Consider the following 24,308-nt stretch of genomic DNA (forward strand, 5'->3'; position numbering starts at 1 on the left):
TATATTCGTTCATTCTTTTAGGAGAATTAAAATACTGGAATTGATTCAACTGCTGACATTATTAATTAGTGAAAGTATCCTTTGAAAAAAACAACCCTACTTTTAGTCGGGTAAAAATAACATTTAACTAATCACTACCCTTCTATCAAATTAGGGTCCCAAATCATAGAACAAAAAATGATACCCGATAATCGAACCAGGGACTTCAAGTTACCATAATCACATTTTCTAATACAACCAACAATCTCTAACCTACTAATATGAACCCTTCATCCAAAGTACCATACATCATCTAAAATATTTATTCAACCAATTTAAAGGAAAATTGAATTATAATCCGAATAGAATAATTGTTGTCGTCGAGAATAAATTTAATTACATCTCTGATTACTCCCGAAATGAGTGAGGATTAACTCGATTTGTACCTTTCACCTTTCGATAAAAGTTAACAACGAATAAATGTTTCGTGAAAGGCTTTTGGTAGTGAGGAAATGGTTTTGAAACAGACTTAGAACGTTTTTTTACAGTCGGCATCGAATATCGAGAGTTTGACTTTTAAAATATAATCAAACTAAGTCTTACCTCCCGCTAGAGGCACTGATAAGTTTTTCATTCAAAATTAGTCGTTATCTATCTGGTTGTATAAAATTTTTGTGAATGTATATTTGATGAAATAATTATATTTTGCTTTATGATAAGGTTTCATCGAGCGACGTGTCTCAATGAATCCGAAACATTTAAGTTAGATTTCTGTCTGGAAATAAAAAAAATATTTTCAAAAAAATGTTCTACCGTGATATGTATATTCAAAGTATTGAATTGCAAAGAAGTTTAAGAGTATCTTTTTTCTTACCCGACGTTTTGAACACCTGTTACATCGGTCTTGGTTGAACTGTATTTATTTTCAGAAGATATCAAATACAAGAAAAAAACCCTTACCATTCCATATAATCTTTAACCTCACAAAAAAGAACAAAGTAACTAAAGTATACCATTACAGTGTGAAAAGCTGCAATCTCTAATGCGATTACATTCCTTTTAATGTACGAAGCATGTTGAAATGCCGGCAAATGAACGAGCAATGTAAACACTTCGATCGGAATGCTCGCCCGTTTTATACGATGCTTTTATTAGCCTCGCTATAGGTTTAGAATGTAGGAAAAAGTAACTAAAGTGCATTAAGTATGCTGGGATTTAGTTAAGGGTCGTTACACATGAGGCACTTTGTTAACGGTATAATTAGCTTTGGAATACTTGATGCTGTTATATGCTAACCGATATTCCACCCCGATATTGAAACTAGGTAACTGCATCAGCTCATTGTACTGTAAAACTTTAATACACGAACGGTTTTCTTTTATTTTTGTAGTGTTAATGTGATAGAACAGTAGACTTATTTCGAGCCAAAAAAAAATTGTATGAACCACAGAGCATATGTAAAATCGTTTTTGAAATAGGATGGTAGAAGGATTAAGCTCTAAGTAAAAATGACCTTTCAGGTGGCATTTCTATACCAGTTTCGACTAACGGAAACAGGCTACCTATAAACAAATTTTGTATGAAAAAACTGATAAGCGCCTCTAGCGGGTGCCGTAGCAACTAATTTTAAAGCACATTTTAAATGTTAAACTCTTAATACTCTGTAGTATCGACTACAAAATTGAATTACAGATTATTTTGTCATTCAAACATTTGTCGACAATTTAAAATCAAGCATTTCAGTCATTACATTTTTATCTACAAAAATCAACAAAGTATATTTAACTCCATAAAAGCCAGCGTTGATTATGTGAGTGTTTGAGCTCAACTCAAAGCAAAGCCTTTGACATCAGTAAAGCACAAGTAGAGAGGTATTACAGCCATCAAAAGATCCATTAAACGTTTCGGGAGATTCCCATCACTGTAATGATTCCATACACGTTCATACATATTTCAATACAAAGATTTTATACACCCTCCATACAGGACCATACTCATTTTAATGAAACTATTTCATACACCTTCCATACAATATGTTCATACATATTTCAATATAATGATTTTCTATACCCTCCATGCTGGAACTCACCGATTTTAATGTGATGATTTCATACACCTTCCATACACGATCATACATATTTCAATAAAAAGATTTTATACACCCTCGATACAGGACCATACCCATTTTAATGCAATGATATCATTCACTTCCATACACGTCCATACAAATTTCATACACATGTATGTCTTGTTTGTGTTGATTAAAGACAAGCGTATTCAGATTTTATAATTATTTTTCTTCCATTAAAATGATGATATTTATTTGGCAAGCTGTTATTTCAATAAGACTTTATGCTTTTGTTCTTTTCGGGCTATTTGCTCAGCAGCAGTTATTTATAAAGTAAAATTAAAGTGCTTCTCGACACAAACTTTTGCTGTGCATTTATGAAATGAATAATTGTTTCGAGTCCAGTTGTATTTACTTTTCTTTGACTGTAATACTTTTAGTGACGATCAATATTTTTTTTAGCTGCTAGCCTGTGTCATTCTTCCGCTAGATAAAAATCTTTTTCATGAGCTCTGTTCTCCTATGTAGGCCTAGGGGAAGAATACAGACTAGAAGTTAGCAAATGTATTATCAGTCCACGACAGCCTCCCATTACATTCTGTATTCTAACTAACTCTACAATATAGTAAAACAATAATAAGTAAGTGTATAATATTATGTTACTGTAAAAGCCCGAACTGTGGTAAATCCTAAGATTTTCCGGTAAAACCTAAGATTTACCAACTCTCAATGGTAAAAGTCCGAACAATATTTTTATTTCGAACTTTTGCCACTATTCATTTAGTAAATCTTAGGTTTACCGGAAAATCTTAGGATTTACCACAGTTCGGGCTTTTACAGTAACATATACATAAAGAAACATTTCAGACAAAATACATACATATACACCTACATTCTTATTTTCATCTTGTAGTTCGTGGTCAACCTAGTGTCAAAGTTGTTCTAGACGCCCGAAAGCCTTTGACGTGGCCTATGTATACCTAAAAATACCCAATAGAATATTTCACTTCTGCAATGTCTTGTAATGTTACAACTGTATCACAAACAGCGGTTTGTAAGTCATTGCAAACGTATCTCAAAGTATACAGAAACATACTTTTTCCAACTCTCTCTCGCACTTCGAACTGACACAATAAAAAAAAACTTACTGAAGCCAGAACTACACGACTTCTAACCAATAAGTTTGAAATAAAATTGTGAAATGTCAATTCGTATATTTGGAGGTGTCTCGGTTGAAACGGTAGACGTCTACATACATATTTATAATATTTACTAATAAATGTAATGACGACTGTCTCCATGACGGAGTGGTTAAGGTAACCACGCCGCTACCATTGCATTGTGGGTCGTGGTTTCGATTCCCACACGGAATAATTATTTGTGCGGTTCACAAATAGTTGTTTCGGGTCTGTTTGTATTTTGTGTCTGTTGCTTGTATGTTTGTAAAAGTCTCCGCGACACAAGAGCAAATTTAAGTGCGGGAGTTGTCTTTTTAAATGAAAGAAAAAAGTTGTAATTTCCGCTTCGTTGTCGGCAGTTATATTCATCTCAAATATCTACTTTTAGAAATCTACTACCAATCTTCTTCTTTTTATCGTATGGTTAGTGGTCAACCTAGTGTCAAAGTTGTTCAAGCCGCCCGAAGGCCTTTGACGTGGCTTACTACCAATATAAAACCACATTATATAATTAACGCTTTAATAACCAAAATACAAACTAGAACAATGATAACAATTATAATAATAAACTGGTAGGAACAATGGGAGTGCTTCAAAACTTTCTGTACAAGCGTTATATTGCCTATCAGAGAAACTTACAAGTACACTAAAAACTTAGCACAATAAACAGTTTTAGCCAACACTTAATTTATTTATAACTTAAAATGAAGCCCTAGTTGTTAAGGAAGTTATAAAGCCCTTGGAACTGAGACAATGGGCTCTTATACGATGCTCTTTTGCGTGTGAAAAACTGGGGTTTGTGAACTTGATATCAAGCCAGAATTCGTCTTGCTTTGCTTTTAACGCATCGTATTTTAAACTCAATAATTTTTAATGCCTACTTATGGCTACTACATAGCATAATCAAGAGGTTAATATCATCAGCTTTATCGTGAGCTTTTAATATAGGGCGCAGCTAGTTGAAGCGTTATGTGATAAGGTAAATTGAATTTGAAAGGTTCTATTTAAAATTGGAGTCAACAAAAAAATAAACGAAATTATGTAAACTCACTTCAATCTGCGCCAAATGTTGGTATGAAGTGTACGAACTGAGGTTCTTTATAAAGTCCTTATATGCAATGTACATATGTATTTAGAAGCATATTTTAAGAGTATTTCTTAATTATCTAGTTACCACGTACAAGAACTTAGTTTAGAAATCGCGTGTGAGTTGTCCAAAGATATTTATGATATCCCAAACACTGAAAATATGGCAAAAATAGTCGCGCAGGAAAGTCTTTTTCTACGGACATTTTAAACCGTTTCAGATTTATATTTTCTTTATAAATCTGTATTAACATAATGGTTGCAGATAGCGCTAGTTTTCTCGCGTGTTACGCTAACGACGCGACAATTAGCAAGTTTAGTGGGATACTGTGAGATACAGGACAAAGGAACATTGTAACGGGACATGTTAAATAACGTTGCCTTGGAGGAAACTAAGCTTGTAGTTGCGTTATATTTTGTTTTATAGTTCGTATAGTAACTTCGACAGTAGTCTGCTATTTTAAAGATTCTACCCAATGTACAGTACAGTACAGCAAAAAGAAAATAATACGATCGAAATAAGAACCTCCTCCGTTTTTGAAGTCGGTCTATTTTTTGTAAAATTACTATTTTTCTTTTCACTTCAAAGCAAGTACAAATTGATATTTTAGGGCAAATATTTGGGGTTATAATATATTTAAATAATACCGCGATCTTCTACCAAAATGCTTGAAGAAATAGTTCTTGTAAAATACGTTAGGAGCACTTGTTAATTTCAAATACATTTATTGTTTTATACCTCTCAAGGATTATTAGAAGTAACTACATAAAAAACAATGTTCTACCCCAATATGAATCGTATAATTTCTAAAAAAATCTCGTTTCCCTGTGAAACGGTAGCCTAAACTTTCTATAGAATAACAAAAGCCTATCCGTTTTTATTTATATCCTGCCTAGTATAATAAATTCAGGACTTTTAAGGTTTCTCTGACTTCTAACAAAAACTTGGTAACAATGGGTATTAATAACAAAAAGAGGTCATTGAACTCTTTTAAATAGCTAAAATAACGACAATATGAAACCCATTTAAAATCTTTTCATTATAATATTAATTAACTAAGTACTGCCCATGACTTCGTTCGTGTAAAGCCTTATCAGTTTTCAAAACTATATTTGCAGTTATAAACTGCCAGAGTGGCAGAGTCCACCTAAATATATTTTGTATATTAAGCCAGTTTGTGATTCATACTGAGAAAGAAACAATAGAATATCCTTCTTTTTGTAAGTCGGTCAAATAATAGTAAACGACTTTCAATCTTCAAAAGAACTTATACTTAGTTCTATCAGACCCTGCGTCTTCATATTCCGAGCTGGTCATCCAGAAACCCTTCAGGTTATCCAAGGAAGCCATCATGGAGCCTCCAGCCCAGGCCGCGTACTGCCTCATGTCCATGGCGTCGATCTTCGAGCGGAACCCTGAGCGGGCATCCTGGGACAGTTTCTTGGTCACCCGGTTCACGAGACCGGGGTACAAAGTGGAACCTCCAGAGAAGACTATGTTCTTGAAGAATAAGTGCCTGAAAGGAGGGTGGAAATTAATTTAGGTTATAATTTATTGACGAAAGTAACGCTGAACGTATCGGTGATAATATTTAAGAAGGGCTGGTACTTGCTACTATCAAACATGTAAAGAAAATTACGTAACTCGTAAATTTCTATCGTATAACTTTTATACTTTAATGAGTATAAAAAACCGAGAAGGTCTTTGTGCTTTCGAGTTTCAACCCACCACTGCTGGTTATCACAATAAATGATCAAGAAGTACTCGTAAGTCTGGACTACGAATATTGATTTATAGGCAGACATTTTTGGTATTTTGAGAGTATGGTTAATTTGCATCTTTAGAAAGACAGCAATTAATAAAATTTTAAACCAAATAGTATTCCCATCTCCAATAATCTACTCTTTACCGACTGTTATCGGAAGCCTCTAACAAAAAAATCAAATAACAAATTGTCGGAACAGGATATCGTACCCGGGACGTCATGATATCATCATTACATTATATTTCCGTTGTACCGGTATATTACGAATGTTTGACGCAAATATTGATTTACGAAAGAACGTACAAACAGAAATATGTACAAATCTTTAACATACGATAATCCTATCTTAAAAAGTCTCTACGCTTTAGAAGATAAGCGTCTTGGTTATCGATAATACGTGCATATATTTTTAAATCCGTTTTGAATAATGTATACTTTTGGGATAATGACCATTAAAGAAAGTCAGTTCTTTATCTATTAAAAAGAACGAACTCGCTTTGGTATTATGAGGGCTAGTTTTTTTATTTCACGGTTGTCCCACTGCTGGACAAGAGTGTCCTTCCGATCAAGGGAGGGATTAGACCTTGGGTCCACCAAGTTTGGGGATATAATTATAATTGACATTATTTTGTAATAAGTGAAAATACGACTGCAAATTAAATTCAATCACTACGCATCTATCTGAAGGTGTAAGAACACGCATATTTCATTATTATATCTCAGTAATACGTTAGTCACATAGATTAAGAAGCAAAGGGTTATTAAAATGGGCACGTAAAAACTGTTACGTATTTAAACAGATAGACGTGAAAAGTGTTTTAATTTTTAAAGGTACCTTTTAAAAAATATAAAATCATTGATAAAAAATAAACATATTTGAAAAAACAGCGAAATTTTTAACAAATTATTTTTACAACATCCATAACACAATTAAAATCAGACGAGCCATGAAACCCATTAGTAAACAAGCTCATATCACTAATGAGTTGTTATAAAACATTGAACACATAGTACCTATCAATACACTCACTAAAAGGTTTTTATAAAAGCGTACGTTAAAAAGCCATCATCACTTTGAGTGCTACTGACTAATAATATGAATTTATCGCACCAATATCTCGCTTATTTACACTTGCGTGTTTACTTTTAAATTATTGTTAATGTATTTATATTTGTCAGGACTGTTGTGTTATTTGTTTTATAAATTATAAATATTATTGGACAACTTACACGTCATTTGATTGCAAAGTGAGCAGAGCTTGTACCATGGCTACCAAACTGATAAACATACTTATTAAATACATACTTATATACAAAGATACATTAACAACCAGGTTTAGAACAAATAATGATACAGATTTGTTCCGGGATTCGAACCCACCACACGGGGCGCTACGGTTATTTTTTCGAAGTGACCACGTTTTCCACTGCGCCAAATGTGCAGTGTATTATGATTCTAGTGTTGATTGAATATTTAAAATTGGAGTGTTAAAACGATAAACTTTTTATCTGCTTGATACTCACTTGAAATAGGAGTAAGAAAGCTTTGTGTGGAAGGTTCACGACTGGTAGTCCCAAACATAATTGAGAATTTAGAACATCAGTTAACCGTAACCTTATAAAGCCGACGACGCGGCGGCCTGTTTAACACAGCTACTTTATTTTGGAAATACTCAGAATTTTACAATTATTATAATCTAGATAGATCATACTTGCTCAGGCTCTCTACTAATTGGTCGGACTATATATCAAGGAATTGAACCCGTGTGACGTTGTGATATACCCAAATTGGGAGGTGCCAATTTAAGCCACTCGGCTATTAATGCTTTTTTACGCTCATAACATATATTACGAAAAAAAAACATCTAACACACTAACTTTTAAAGTGCCAAATAATCACCTGTAATCAATATCACACAAGTCAATGCTATCACAGATAGTATCAGTGATGCTTTTACACAGATACCCATCAAGGCCAGGTTGGAACAGCACCTCGGCCAACTGGAACCGCTCCTGACCCAGCAGTATGAACTGGCCATCAGGCAGCATGTACTTCACTTTGAACTCCTCGCCCTGCTGGGCGGCTGATTCTAGCTCCTCGTCGTAGTCTTCAGCCACGTAGCACATGTCTTTCTGAAATTAGGAAGCGGGAAAAGTGATTGTTAAGGATATGAAAGGGTTTGTTTTTGTTGTAGTTTTTGTCCTATTTGTTAGAGTGTGGTCGAATTAATTTGAAATTTATTAGTTTGTTTTTATTCTAAAGATTTTGATAATGTTACTGAAGCACTAACCTCTTCCTCGTTACGGAGCAAACCTTTGTTCTGCAGTGGGATAAAATGGGCTGAATTTTTTTTAAATGTTACTGCTTTAGTAAAATAACGTTTCTAATTCTGTACAAAAGACATTTCTTGCAAATTTATACATACGCCTTGCTTTTATAGCAGAAGTCTATGAAATTTTGTGAAATAACGTTTCTAATTTTGTAAAAAATAATTTCTTACAAATTTATACGCCTTGTTGTTATTGCAAAAATCCATGAAATTGACAAAACATAAATGACACCTACTCAAATTTTGTCAGTCAGAATATCAATAGATTTTATAAAAATAAAGCTACCGAACCTTTACATAACATTCTATCAACACAACTTCCACCAAACAATGTTCCGAATTTCATCCTGCACCGCACGAAGCCTCAAGTATGTTGTCATAGAACCTTCGAACATTTAGTCTGTGGCAATCTCAAGTCAATCCAGCGAGCTGTCGCTCCATCAACCAAGTATAAAGCTTTACTACAATCCTCTTTGTTTAACCTTTAACTACTGACGTGGGGGTCTTCCAGGCCTTTGGAATATAAAATTAAAAAAATAACTCCCTCCTCTTGCGTAGGAGTTTGTTTAGATTTTTTTTATTAATACCTTTTACTGATTTATAATGTCAAAAAAGCTGAGTATTTGATAAATGTTTAAATAACAGGTAATAAACAAATATAGTTCTACATAAATTTATGCATAAAAAGCAAGTTCCCACAGGGATAGGTAGGTATCAAGCAACGCCACTTACTACTATTTTATTCTAATTTTATCACTAAATTAGTATTCTTAACAATAGACTTGTAATAAACGAAAGATTTTGGAATATAAACTAACGTATATACGAGCCCCAGAGACCCTACATCAGTATTTACGTGAACTTAAAATCTCCACAGTAGTGCAAGGTTAACACCAAACCATTTTGAATGCAAACACCACAAAGAGCTCAGATTGGGTGGATACAAGGCGAAATAATTATGATAACGCACAGGGTTATAGGCAGCACGACAGACTCCGGCAGATGGATGTATTGTTGCAGCAGATTGAAGCCTTTTGTATAAGCTTTTGTTGTCTCGTAAGGTTATATTTATTTTATATTATTGACTGTTGGAAAATAATTGTATTTTATAGTTAAAGGTAGCGACAAGATAGGTCGAATTTTGTGCAGAACGTATTTTTACTGATAGATAGTTTCAAATAAATGAAAGACTTACTTTTGGCAATATTTTGCTCTGAACGGCCTAGTGCAATCACTTTGGAATTAATCGAAGCTATAGACGTATATTAAAGACATCTTCATCATTTATAAACCACATTGAAGCAAGCCTATTGCCATACAACAAACGCATTACCAACTAAACTCGAACCTATGTCGGTAAAAAGCATGCTCACGTATTTATCAAAGCTCGATTCTCGCAATTGGCAGGCGCATACAAAACCACCGTATACTATAACAATTTTAACAAAAACCAACCTTAATTTCATCCATCAAATCACACTCGAACGGCGTGGTGAACGAATAGCCAATATTACGCAGCAACTTCAGCAGCCTCTTATTCAAGACCTCACCGGTCAGTGGAGACATGATAGTGGAATGTTTTAAGTGGAAGCCTTCGAAGACAGGGGCTACGTAGGAGCAGGAGTACCCGTTCTCCCAGACGACGCCTGATGTTCTCCCGCTGGCGAAGAGGACCAGGGCTGGAGACTTGGCTAGGTAGAGCCCGTTTATTGCGAACGATTCGAAGAGGATTTCTGTCATTTTTTGCCTGGAGAAAAGCATTTTCTTGTTTATTTTCATCTTACATATTGTTCTTCTGCAAATATTTTTTTACTAGCATTTTGTTGGTCATGCAATTTCTGATCACCTCTAATTAGATACTTAGTGAGTATAAGTATTGACTGCAGCTTTTTATATGAAAAGGAAATACTTAAAAAAAATAATATTCTGGCAATAATTTGCACGAAACTGGAATCAAACTCTGAATTTATAGAAACAGACGTCTCAAAAAATTATACAAATTGCAATAGTATTCTCGTTGAGAATTTCTCTTAAACTTAAAAAGATTTTTACAAAATTCAATTGATATATTAACCTAGGTACCTACCCATAACTAAAAGACCAACTCACATATCCTGCCTAGACACTAAAGGATGCACAGCATGCATGACCCTGGAGCTCTCAGGAGGAACATGCAGTTCTCTATAGAACACATGGTGCCAGAGTTTCTCCATCTCCTCCCAGTCCTTCACCATGCCTTCCTGGACTGGCCACACCAGGTTGGAGATCCCACGACGTCTAATAGCGTCGAGACCGCAATAGACCGCTGGGATGCCGTCTATAAGACCACGGCGACGGAATCTGAGGAACAATAGTTTAGAATCAGGATTCTCAAGTTGCCATGTCAAAGGCCTCTCGAGCGGCTTGAACAACTTTGACACTAGGTTGACCACTAACCGCACGATAGATAGATAGATAGATAGAATAGTTGGCTTATGCCATCGAACGTGGCGATGTTGTTAGGGTATTAAGTACTTCACCAATCGATGATGAGAATTAGACGTGAAGCACTTCTTTTCAAACATACAGTCAATATTTTAATATTAGATTTTTATTGAGAGTGAGTCAATAATTTATAGAATAGTACCGTTTACTATTAAAATAAAGACCTGGATGTTAATTTATCGACATATGTATTTAGAAGTATATAAGTATGTTTATCAGTTCTCTGGTTACCATAGTCCAAGCTCTGCTTAGTTTGGAATCAGATGACCGTGTGTGAGTTGTCCAAAAATATTTATTTATTTTATGATAAACTTTATCAAACATACAAATAATTTACACAAAGTACAACCAGACTAGAAACAACTATTTGCATCACAAAAATATTAAAATACAATTTACAAATTATACTATCAGTGTGCGATCACTTTTGTAAAGTGATCTTAATTAATTACCGCTTTATTTAACCGCCGGTTGTTCGCTACATTTAATAATTACATTAAAACGTAACATTACAAAATTTAATTATGTACGTACTTCGTTTGTTGCTGTTTTCATATTATATTTACCAATATTTGTAGTTTATGGAGAGAAGGCTTCGCATTTTTGTGTTGATATGCAATTTAAAATCTTAATATTTTGATGTCGACTGAAAATATTAAGACATTTATAACAGAAAATATAACACAATTAAATTCAAGATATGATTTAATATAATTCATACCTTTCTGTTTATTAATTGCGTGCTAAGATACTTATGTTATTGGGGTTTTCACTATCATGCAAGCTATTTTTGCTATCCAATATACTACATCAACTTACTACTATGGCGATACTATATGCACGATATATCTAGAGTATAATTCTATATTTCATGTAAGTCAAAAATAGACATTGCGAACAGTAGCTCTCTATTACTATCGAATATCGCCAACCGGCTAGCTATCGAGAAATGTTGCATGAAAATCCAATCAGCGCCTCTAACGGACGGCGTAGGAACTAATTTAGCAGTACATTTTAAATGTCAAGCTTTCAGTACTCGACAGTACCGACTGTAGAGAATCAAGCTAACGGCCATCCTCCGCTGCATAAGTCATTAAATGATGAGGAGAATGACACCAATTACAATCAAGGTCATTTTAATACACTTTTAGTTCCATAGGTATAAAACCTAAAAAAGCGACGGTAATTATGGCCTGCAGTAATCACCTTACCGCTTTTCTCTCTACACAGTTAACGGGCAACTGAGTTTCAAACTTCCCAAAGAACTTTAGCAGACGTAGAATTTACATTCTGAAATAGGAAAACGCAGCTCAAACTCAATCGTTAACCGACCGGTGAGTGCGACTTGAGAACTTTGTACCGACGGTTAGAAATTAATAATCACTTCAAAGAACTGTCGAGGAAGTTGTCTTGAGCAAATTTTGAGTTCTTGGTAAGGTACTAAGTGGTCAATGTGCGCTATAAGTCGGTGTGTTTTTGTTAGAAATGGTTTGTGCTTAGTAGTAGGATAGCAATGAGTGTTAAGACAGTGTATTGATAATTTTCGCGACCTTAATTATATTTTTCGTTTCATGGTTTTTTCTTAATTCTGGCAGCCCGGCGAGATATCTATTGCTTCTAGTGTGGGTGAATTATACATTAAATTTAGAATTTGATAATTGATTAAAATATTAATTAAACTGCACGTTTGGCGCAGTGGTTTAAGCGGTCACCTCGCCGCAACAACCATAGCGCCGCGTGTGGTGGGTTCGAATCCCACCCGGGACAAATCTTTGTGTGATGAGCACGAGTATTTGTTCTGAGCCTGGATGTTAATGTATCTATATAAGTATGTATTTAGAAGTATATAAGTATGTTTATCAGTTATTTGGTTACCATAGTACAAGCTCTGCTTAGTTTGGAATCAAATGACCGTGTGTGAGTTGTCCCATAATATTAATATTAATATTAATAATATTGATTATTGTCATGTCTTCGACTATTGTCGTTAATTTCTTAAAATTAATGTATTCTACAATAATCTTTGACTGCCTCCATGACGCTACAATAGCGCCGGTCATGGGTTTGGTTCCCACGCGGAACAATTAACTAACAATTCTATGTGGGTACGTTGACTATTTAAAAATAATGTTTTGTTTCGCATCATCAACGTTTTATCAAAACCAATTAGTTAATTTAACCGTAACAGACGTACAAACTTTTGCATTTACAATATTTCGATAAACGGATTTTCTTAAAAAAATATTTGACAATCATTCATTGTTTATTCACAAGCCACAAAAGCTTTATTTCTTTGTCCCTTAAAGGTAAACGTGACATAAAAAGGTGGCTAATTTGCGGACTTCTCAAAGGACATACAAATAAATACAAAAGACTGTTTGAAGTCAAAAGATCGATATGTCTTGTTTCGTTGAATGTTCTCATTAAAATATAAACGTTTGTTTCGATAACAAAGAGTATTTTTGTTTTGGAAGGTTTTTGGATAATGTTATATTATTATGTTTATTTTAGAACTAGCTGTAGCACGCGGTTCCATGTGGGTCTAATTTGGTGTGATCCACAAATAATTGTTTCGGGTCTGGTTGTGCTTTGTGTTCGTTGTTTGTATGTTTGTAGAAGTCCCCGCGACATAAGGGCAGTTCTTAGTGCGGGAGCATTATAAAAAAAAACATTAGGTCTTTAAATAAACCAACCAAATAGATTACGGCAAATCAAAAGTACATACCCTTTATAAACGCGAAGTGCTCTATCTGTATATATTCGTAACGCTTTCACAGCTAAACCACGTAGAGCATTTAAGAGGAGATTTAGAGATTCGGGAACAAACATAGCCACCATACCTTTTCAAAGATTAACAACTAAAGTGCTGAAATAGTACAATGTTCGAACGCAATGCCGAGGCGCTTTTAGCTAGTTGCACTAACCGGACGGTAAACGGTAAATCGGTATAGATGGGTGGATGGTTTGAGTTGAGCGTTCTCGTGCTTCGGAAGGCATGTAAAAAGACAGTCGTGGTTATTATCAAGGATGTAACACGACCGACTGCCCTACCATTGTTTCAGGAGGACGTGCCTTCGATTCCCTCACGGAACAATTATTTGAGCGATCAACAAATATTTTTTTCGGGTTTAGTGGTACTTTGTGTGCGTGGTTTGTATGTTTGTAAAAGTATCCGTGACACAAGGGCAATGCAAGCGGGAATAGAAAAACGAAGTCGTAAATCCATGTCAAAGTCTATAGGTGGCCTGGACACATTTGACAGTAGGTTGAAATTACAACGAATTGGCGTAATGCGAGTAGAACCGCATGATTAAACTAGTCCAATATCAAAAAGTGGTTTAATACGTAAATTAGCAAGTATGAAAGTCATATAAAACTCGATGGGCGAGATTTAATCATTTTATTGACGGATATCGGTATCGGTTGCACTGTAAACAAGCTCCCGATTTATGTCCAATTCCATGCGGGGCTGGTTAAAAGCCGAGCTTTTATGATTGCACTAGTATTTATATACTTATATGCGTTTTTATCTACTGTAACTGTAGTGGTTTAGAACTGAAAATATTTTTGATTTTGTGCTATTTTATTGAGTGGACATATATCTTTTAGGGACTGACCCCCGGTTTCTGAGGTACATATAACGTTGGTTTATCTATTCAATAGCGTAAAAACTCATATAAAAAATATTATTGAATAAAAAGAAACCGCGGGGTTAAAGAACTAATTTGTTGCTAAAATGACAATGAGTTACTTTTTTAAACCCATTACTGTTCCACTGCTGGGTAAGGGAGGGAGGGGTTAGGGCTTGAGTCCACCACGCTGGCCAAGTGCGTGATGGACTAATGTGTTATTAACTTGAAAATGCTTTTTGCTTGCTACGTCAGTAATAAATCTAGTCTATATTATACCTATATATCTTCAACTCATTTCCTACTAAGCAGCACTTGTAAATCACTTGTAAAGTATTGTACAAACTCTCAGTAAAACCGATTCGTTGAAAAACTATCCAAAGTTTACCAACTATAACTTTCAGAGCATAATTACGGAGAAAATGATGCGAAATAATTAAATTGCCGGGAAAATACTGCCTGAATTTCACTTATTCAATTTTCCTTTACCATAGTCGAGAATACAATGGGTTATTGATAAAAACCACGTTTGTCGTGAGAAATAATAATTCATTTTTAAAATGAATAACAAAGGATATGCATCAGTAAATAATTAATGATTTTAATTTCTCTGCAAGGTTATTGTTTCATGCTTTTTATGATGCTGTGTGGTCTTTTCGTACGCATTGTTCGGCTCGATAATTGGAGAAAAGTAATTTTGTTTTACTTTTGGCATTACGCCTGTTATAGATAAAGTGTAGGCAGATGTGTAAGATATTTGTTCACATTACTTTGTTTTATATTTATACCGTTTACAAATAGTGGAGTGCCTCTGAAATAGATGCTTTTTTATCAAAAATGAGTGCTGCAAATTATGATAATCATGTACTATTTATACAGTTATCACAATTTATGAATACCATAATGATATAAATAATAAAATGTATATAGTTATTGACATAAGCTACACATATTAATAAATTACTACTAAAATTAATAACTACTAACACCTGACTCTTTTCTCACCCCTTTCATGTTATTTAAACAACAAAAAGGATTTAAAATTAAAAATGCATGCACGAGCATCGAACTCGTCAACAATCTCCATTTTTCACCCGCCAGACGCAGCCACGGCATTCAAAATTGCAATCAAGAAAAACAATAGCTCCACCAAAAGGTCCATCGATGCTGTTCACGAATAGAGAAGGGAAGGATGCATCGATGCTTTAGAAACATGAAATATCGATATTTTATAGAAAATCATCGATACTTACGTAAAATTTTAACGCAGTTATTTACGTACCTTTAAGGTTTTTGAAAAGAATAGTTCGTAATCTTGCCATTTTACATTTAAAAATACCACTTTACGCGCCCAAAATGATAGCGAAATGACTTTTATTTTTCTTTGTAAGATCTCCATTTTCATTCTGATTTTTTAGTACAACGATTTGACGACTAATGCCCGGTTTCTAAGGCACATTTAGCGGTAGTTTATCTATCAAAATGTCATTTTATATGGTATTAAGCGCTATTCAATATACAATATTTTATAAGAGTTTAACCGCTCTTGAATAGATAAACTTCCGCTGAATGTACCTCAAAAACCGGGGGTAAGACGAGCTCATTACATCTCAATCTTTTTTTAACTTAAATAACGATAGTTCTCAATCCAATAGTTACATCTCTACGAGGCTTTCGGTTAAAAATACAAAGTGTTAGTTTAAAACCGACGGGTACTACTGAAATAATGTTTTCTATACAGCTTCCCTGGGAATCTGGTTAAAATCAGACTTAACTTCGCTCTACGTGGGACGGATTATCGTTCAATCTTATACAGAGAGCTCTAGATTTCCTTTAGGTTGTTGCGCTAATGCTTAATGAAAATACCGTAATTTTATACTCGTAAGTCTTTAGGTATTTGTATTTACTTAATACTGTGTACGGGAAACTTTAAATATTAACTTTAATTACATACTTTTAAATATATTTCGCTGTGCCTATTATAAAAACCTGAAAACGTTTGTAAAGTAGTTGCGCTCACCTAACGGTTAACGATCTGTGGGTTAAGTAAATTTTGGCACGGTCATTCCATAGATGGGTGACCGCATAAATATATATTAGGTATGTCTGAACTGACTACTGTTAAGGACTGTCAAAGATCTTCGAAAATGACAGCCGGGACCCACAATTTAACGTGCCTTTCAAAACATGGAGGAACTCGATATGTAAAAGATGGTCACCCATCCACAGAACAACCTCGGCAAGCGTCGCTTAACCTCAGAGATCGATCCGCGCGACTGTTGTCTAAATCACGAGTTCCTCTCGTCGCCGGTCGAGTAAAGTATTGTATCTATATAAAATTGATGATAGTTCTGGCTGTAAAACTTTTTGTGTGGTGAATGCGGCGAAATACTGTGTACAGTAGTTTGTTGTGGGTTTCATCGTGAAACATTCTGTTAGAATAAACGGTTTGCGGCGGTTTTAAGCTGTTTGGGAACGAAGATACTTGAGTTTATCTTCTCTTGTAATAACGATATGCTTTCGAAGTATACAAATTAGTTTTTGAGTTTAATAGACAGTTCGGTTGCTTTAGGATAATCTAGAAAGACCCTCAGGAATAATTTGCGAGACTGTCTATCAAATGAAATGGTAGGTAGATATTTTTCACGGTATAATGATACATTCCATGTTGTGCAAATACAACATGGAATGTATCATTATACCGTATACCGTACGCAAAAGTTACCGATAGATTTCTGTGCCTCTCATTTGCTTATGGTCAGTAACAAGGCTTACTTACTGACATCAAACAAAGATAAATCTTTTCGGAACGTCACATAAAACATAAGTACCTAGCAGCATTATCTACAATAGTAATTTAATCTATTACGGCAAATATTTTAAAAGTAGGACATTTTCTACTTCACAATACAGGTGGACCAGATTCTTTACTGCCTCAACACCTTCTAATGAGAGCCTTAGTTTCACAAAGCCTTACTATCTTACCTGCCCGTAGCAGTAGGCAGCATAACCCGCGGTGAAGCCTCCCCCGCGAAGCCTGCCTTCGTGCTTTGAGAACCAGTGTCTAAGACAACTCCTATAGTATCGTCGAACATCTTAACTTTACTTATTTCGATAATAATAATTATTTCTATATGTCACAAGCCGTAGCCTACGAGATTATTCATGTTTTTAAGGAAAAATTTAATTTAGTTATAATATTAAAGAGCAGATTGTAGTAGGTTCTGTATGACGAGATGTATGGATGTGAAGCATAGAGAGTTTGTAAGGATCGTACCAATTGGCGATCGTTGGGATCTGCCTATCCCGATGGGAAAAAGCCGTGATATTATGTATGTATGTTTTAAAAAATACTTGTGTATTAGGAATACGATTAGGCACTATAAATTATCTCCTGAAATGTTTCAATCAAGCTGGTCGTAGGAAAATATTACTATCTTTATATAGGGTGTCCGGTGGCAGAATTTGGATTTCAAAATCAGATAATAAGAAAACTACAAAATATTAATTTTTATTTCAATGATAATAATAAAGCAGGGAAGTGCGGGTTTTATTTCTTAAAAAATATGTCGTCCAGATGTTGACCGTTACGACGGACACACTCTTGGAATCGTGCTTCAGTATTCCGCGCCACTCGCTGGAGAAGAGACGTCGGGATGCCATTCACCTCGCGAACGATATTTTCTTTTAATGCTGAGATGGTCGGCGGGGCTGACCTTTACTTTTGAGGTACCCCCACAGAAAAAAGTCCATCGGAGTAAGATCTGGCGACCTGGTGGGGGGTGGGGTGAGGGTACCTCAAAAGTAAAGTTTATGAAACAGCCCCGCCGACCATCTCAGCATTAAAAGAAAATATCGTTCGCGAGGTGAATGGCATCCCGACGTCTCTTCTCCAGCGAGTGGCGCGGAATACTGAAGCACGATTCCAAGAGTGTGTCCGTCGTAACGGTCAACATCTGGACGACATAATTTTTAAGAAATAAAACCCGCACTTCCCTGCTTTATTATTATCATTGAAATAAAAATAAATATTTCGTAGTTTTCTTATTATCTGATTTTAAAATCCAAATTCTGCCACCGGACACCCTATATGTATGCTCATTTACACACAATTCGTATCGAAATCATTTTGAAGCTAGCGACTCTAAAGTTTTCCTTCTTCTTCCTACAGTTCTGGTCTGCCTTCGTGCCGTGCGGTGCGCAGAACAGGGACGCCGTGCAGCTGACCCTGGAACAGATCGACGTGATCAAGCGCCTTGTTGACAAGTACCCGCAATATTTGCAGTTTGCCACCTCTGTTACTGGTAAGTTAATTTCTATAAGATTTGATTGTTACACCATTTTGGAAAGAAATCTGTAAAAAATGTATTTATTTCACTTTCCAAAGGCGTTTGTAGCTTTTTAAACCTAATATCAGCATTGAATTAAGCGATTTCCTTGATTTAGATTGGCGATAACCTATTGAAGGAAAATAACTGAGGCCGACTTTTTAATTTGCCAACGAAGTTGTAAATATTACGAAGCATACACTTATTTAAATTGTGATTAATCAAGTCATATTTCTCTCTACACCTATTTATTTACATACAGAAACACACCAGAAAAAAATACCCTCTAATTTTTGTAGATTCATTGCAATCTTCCCAAAAACCACATAACAAACCTAAAATAAAACAACCAAACAGATTGTTCAAACAAGCGTTATAAACACAGACAAATCTCTTTAACAAATTGAAAAGAGTGGCAAAGCTGACCTACTCAAATGCCTTGGCGAGGGCACTCACAATATCTTCGCGTTGTGCACGGCTGGTTTAATCCACCCGTTTCACCGATTAGTGAATGCAACTGGCTATGAGCACCGAGCGCCTCTAAAAGCCCAGTACTAAATGTGTGCTGAGCGCTGAAATCTGTCTAGAATTCTCAGTGCGTCAGAATGCACGGCATCGCTTTGATACGCTTCGCTTTCATGTCTTCTTTCGTAGCTGGCTTTAGAATTAAAAGGTAATTAAGTGTTTTAGGTAATTAAGTGCGCTTGCTCCAGTTAATGAAATAATTAAATTACTACTAGCTATTTAAATGCATTGTTCAATAGACTTTATACTAGACTTCGACAGCCATGCCGTACCTGAGCCAGTCTTGGGCCTATATAATAAACAGTTAATGGACCATTGAGCACAAAACATTACTCACATTCAGAATTTTTAAGACGCGTCTTATCTTAAATTAAAATAAAAAATGTGTATACAAGCTGATGCTGGCCGATGCAGTACAAAGCATTATAGAAAAAGAAATATCAATAGAAATAAAGCTAAAACAAAAGTAGGAATTTAATATCAAAGCTAATAGATGAATATAATTATAATATATAAAAAGGAGACTGATGCAAATAAAAAATATATTTCAATGTGTAAATAACGTGAAAAGAGATTTAGCAAAATAGTACGAAATTTTACTAAAAACGCTGGCTTGATATATAATATTTTTAAACAAGCTTCCATTAAGCTGACCTGTGCTCCTGAATAAAAATGTAGCAAATGTAAAACACGTCGTTTCAGACCACTAAAGTTTTTAAAAACACAATCAGATTCATACATGTACGAAAAAATACATGAAAATGGAAAACTAATTGCTGAAACAACCTTCAGGCGTGCTCATTTAGTGTTTTACTTTATACGAAGCCTTAATGGGTCTTTGAAATGTAAATTAAAATATTTTGAATGACTGCACCGGTGTGCCACAGGGCACTACACTGGGGCCAGTGCAAAAGGTAACTCCGGTTTTCAGTTTGAAATGTAATGAGAATTTCATTTTTGTGTGCTCAGTTTATAGTTCTCACTTAAGTCTAAGCTTCAATGAGCACCTTTTGTGATTAAGAGCACGTTTTCTAGTGCTCCATCTGTCTTTTTGTTTGAAGCGTTTTGTGTTTTGAACAAAGCGTTTTCAAACTGAGTATTATAAATTCATTTGCGCCCTTTAGATGTGAAGTTAATACGTCTGGCAACACGCGGCGCTTTTATACTCGTAGTCCTGTCGTGCAACTGAACGTTTCGGTAATTAGAAGAGTGCTTTGATAACAATTTTAATACGACTCTAAAGAGATAGTGCTTTTCATATAAATATTATTTTGCTTCCGACGTTGTTTATCTTCATTATCTTTCAAAGGAAATAAACCTAAAAGCAGTTATAACAATTGTCAAATTGTAGTACTCAAATTCAAAAAGATTACGTCATGGTTTCTCCTAAACAATCTCGAGTTCATTGACCTGTCCGCCCACTTTGCTTTTCTTAAGTATTTTACTACGGTTTTTATGATAAGCTCAGTCGAAGTTCCGATCTAAAGCTTATCGTTAGCTAGCTCAAATAAAGCCATAAACTTCCACACCGAACTTGCTTATTTAATCCATCACCTAGCAACAGATCAGTAGCGCAACTTTCTACCAAATCGACAATCGGTTACCTACCGACATTAGCGCCCCTAGCGGGTGCCGAACGAACTAAGTTTCAAGAACATTTTAAATGTCGAGGTCGAGCTACTGAATGCATTCAAACCCACTACTTGCATCGCAACGGTTATTGCCGACCACGCTTACAATTATAACGTGACTCTCTACATCTGTATCATTAAGTATCGAAAGTTTGACATAAAAACTGTACTACATAAATAGTTCATGCAATTAAATCCTCAATTGTCTATAGTCGACTATAGCAGAGAATAGCGCTACAGCAATATACTTGCAGCTAGTTAGAAACCTGCAATGTGTATAAAGTGTGAGAATATGACATTATTCATGTGACCCACTTCTCCGAGGCGATCTTGTCCCATACATATTTATTTTTTATAGCGTGACACTGCACACATCAGCTGTAGTGTCGTGCAACAATGTTTAGCTATTGTTAGCTGAATTTACGATCTGAATGCAATTTTGCAAGACATATTATCATAGATGCCAAGATATTATGCATTCAAAATTGTGTCTGTTATATTTTCATGACTAATGCTGAACTGATTATTGAACTGCTCGCCGATTTAAAATTGACTTCCAATATTAAATTTCAAGAAAATTTCCTAAGAAGCTTTGTAATTCCTGAAAGCTGCGCAGGTCAGTTTGTTCAAAACAATGGTCTAGATATGACCTTACTAAATAAATTACCTTTTACAATAGACACAAACACAATGACACAGAAATTTAAAATTCACTGGCCATTCTTTGTCAAGGTTTACTTCTGCAAGATTTATTTTCTTTTTCAAAGAAAATCTTTCCACGAACGAAGTCGGGAGAAAAACGAATAGCGAAACACAATTGTACACCATAGCGGACCGAAATTAGGCTTACCAAGTTTTATTTATCTGGAAAACAAAAGTAGAACAAAGTATAAATTACAGAAGCGAAACCGACCAAATCCGAACTGTCTCGGAGTTCGGTTAAAGCCCACTGCAGACACGCTACTTTTAGTCTCAGCTATCGTTAGCTTAGCTGCTTATACCGCACACGCTAATTTTAAGCAACGGAGATCAGCGGCTTAGCTCATTTTAAGACGCTGGATGCAGCGCTCAGACCACACGCTTAAGATTGCCTAAATCTGCAATTATTTCCCTTTTTGGAAGCACGTTATGGCTGATAACTACACTCAGCACAAATTAGGCACAATGTCTGGTAATTGCGAAAATGCGACGCAGCATCGATATAGTCGCTAAAATGTGCAAGACCGTAGGCCGATTTTTTACAATCAGTGTTAATGACTAGAGAGTGTTTGACATGTCAAATTTCTTGCAGAAAACAGTTAAGGCAAAATATGCTAGGGGCGCTGCTTATATTTGGTTGTTTCAACAAAATGTTTCAAACAATAGCTACATACTCTACATAGCTGCAAATAGTTGCATACATTCTCCCCTTTTTGATCGTCTCTTATAGCGTTTTTTCGTCGAAACGCAACAACGACAATGCGGTCGCTAAACCACCGATCGCTGATGACAAAAGTATCTCGTCTGCGGTGCCCCTTAAAGGAACAAATTAGTTTAGCCGATACGAACCTAGATGAGCAAGCTGTTATTTACGAAGGAAATTTAATTTTAAAAGTAATTCGAGTAAGTGTTTTGTAAATTGATTAAAGAAATAATGAGATATTCATTGTGCGTTCTGGGAAATATTTTGAGAAACCAGTAGACTTTTAAATGTATAATATTATGAGTAAAATAATCCAGTGTTAAGCAACAGTAGACCAAATTTACGTGAAGTATAACATCAGAATTTGTAAACAGACACTAGTGGGTTGTTTTATAAATACGACCATACCTCCTACCATTACCTCCACTATCAAAATATGGAAACAAAAGTTATTATAATTAAAGCCTACATATTACGAACAAGCAAAAAAAAAACAACGAATATAAAAAGCTTGAAGAATATTTACTGATGCCCAATAGTCTACTTATCCACAAAAATCACTACATAATCAAAATATACAACCTCAGTAAATAATAGTAAATTTTACCAGCACTATACCCAGTTTACCCATATTTTTCTGAAGCAGAAAATCAATGTTAATCCTAACAAGCACCTCGTTTTCTTATTTGTTCCTCAACGCCAAATCTATTCACAGCGGGGAATTTAAAAAGGGAGAAAGAACCCTCTATTCTGTTTCCCTTGCCCTTTTTGTAACTCCGTGTGTTCATTAACACGTGAACTTTTATCTAGAACCTTACAATAACTTTGTGCTTTTCGTTTTTTGGTTTGAAATGTGGTATTATTGAGCTTTCGTAGCTATTGTTGGAGTAAATTAGAAAATGTGATGGTGGTTTAATTTTTAACTATGGTGATCGTGTTTTCTTCAGTAAGTAGGTAGAGTAGGTATTAAAATGTGTAGATTTGCATAGGGGAAAATAAGGACCAAGCTTTAAAATAGTAGTCCAGAGATAGAGAGAGATCTTAATGTTTTTATGAGTTCAAGTCTTAATGGTTTTAAGTTAAAAAGTTTGTAGTTTTTGGTTTCAGACTTTTCCTACTACTGGATATGTCCGGCAATATTTTCAAGAACGAAACCAAATAAATAATAAAACCAGTATGTAAAAAGCATTTTTTTATTTGCATTTAAATGTATCTGATATTCAGGTCCAAGCAGCAAAGCATCATTAATCAATTTTATTCATAAAACAAAAAGTTAACGAGTGCAAACACTAACGACTACTCAAATAGTACATGCAATGAAAAATACATTTGAAAAGTCCGCGTTACATTCTCTATACTTCAAAAACGCTAACGTTCAATTTAGTTCTGAAATGAACTAGCTCAATCATTTGGCTCCTGCTGCTCAAAATTGCTGCAATTTTCCAAATATCTTGCTCGTATCAGCAATATCGGTTTGCAGTCACGTTGTTCTGAAAATGTGCGAAATATTGACGATTTTTAACCAAAAAATATGAAAGGCTTTCATTTTAACACCTTTGACAATACGATATTGGAGGCAGGAAGGATTTTGTAATATTTCGAATGCGGCTTGATCCCTTTTTTTGCTTTAAAATTCTGTTTCTTTTTTATGAAATCACGGTTTTCATACCGGTAGCCGCAGGTAAAAAAGTGTATTTCATACTGTATTAATACAGTTTTATTTTTATAATAATTCAATACATTTGTAGCGCAATTCTTTACATTCGGTACTGTGGAGTATCGAAAGTTTGACATTTAAAAGGTACTCTAAAATGTAACGTTTTAAAATGTAATTGTTAATATTATTATTATGTAAATAAAGGTACTCTCAAAATAGTTAGAAGTGATCAGATTTTGATGCAA

General features: G+C 34.9%; 2 protein-coding genes across 3 annotated transcripts in view; one reads left to right on the plus strand and one right to left on the minus strand.

The window, feature by feature from the left end:
- Nucleotides 1-24,308, plus strand: part of LOC142986197 (dipeptidase 1-like) — a 253,941-nt gene that overhangs the window by 164,010 nt on the left and 65,623 nt on the right. For both annotated transcript variants that reach the window (XM_076134534.1, XM_076134536.1), the window contains one exon: nucleotides 18,692-18,824. In XM_076134534.1, the coding sequence (XP_075990649.1) occupies nucleotides 18,692-18,824 (133 nt within the window). The remainder of the gene's footprint in view (nucleotides 1-18,691; nucleotides 18,825-24,308) is intronic.
- On the minus strand, nucleotides 3,738-17,672 carry LOC142986198 (uncharacterized). Its single transcript, XM_076134537.1, has 5 exons — nucleotides 17,506-17,672; nucleotides 10,517-10,747; nucleotides 9,863-10,154; nucleotides 7,978-8,210; nucleotides 3,738-5,828 (listed from the first exon to the last, which is right to left on the minus strand). The coding sequence occupies exons 1-5, from the start codon at nucleotides 17,613-17,615 to the stop codon at nucleotides 5,570-5,572; spliced, it is 1,125 nt and encodes a 374-aa protein (XP_075990652.1). The 5' UTR covers nucleotides 17,616-17,672; the 3' UTR covers nucleotides 3,738-5,569.

This window comes from Anticarsia gemmatalis, chromosome Z, assembly GCF_050436995.1.
Source record: "Anticarsia gemmatalis isolate Benzon Research Colony breed Stoneville strain chromosome Z, ilAntGemm2 primary, whole genome shotgun sequence".
Classification (NCBI taxonomy): Eukaryota; Metazoa; Arthropoda; class Insecta; order Lepidoptera; family Erebidae; genus Anticarsia; species Anticarsia gemmatalis.

Excerpts from the sequence above, each read along its gene's own strand:
- LOC142986198 (XM_076134537.1), bottom strand. The coding sequence starts at position 17,615 with ATGTTCGACGATACTATAGGAGTTGTCTTAGACACTGGTTCTCAAAGC. Across the intron at positions 8,211-9,862 it reads ATTTGATGGATGAAATTAAG|AAAGACATGTGCTACGTGGC; the intron begins GTTGGTTTTTGT and ends TCCTAATTTCAG. Across the intron at positions 5,829-7,977 it reads TTGTGTGATATTGATTACAG|GCACTTATTCTTCAAGAACA; the intron begins GTGATTATTTGG and ends CCCTCCTTTCAG.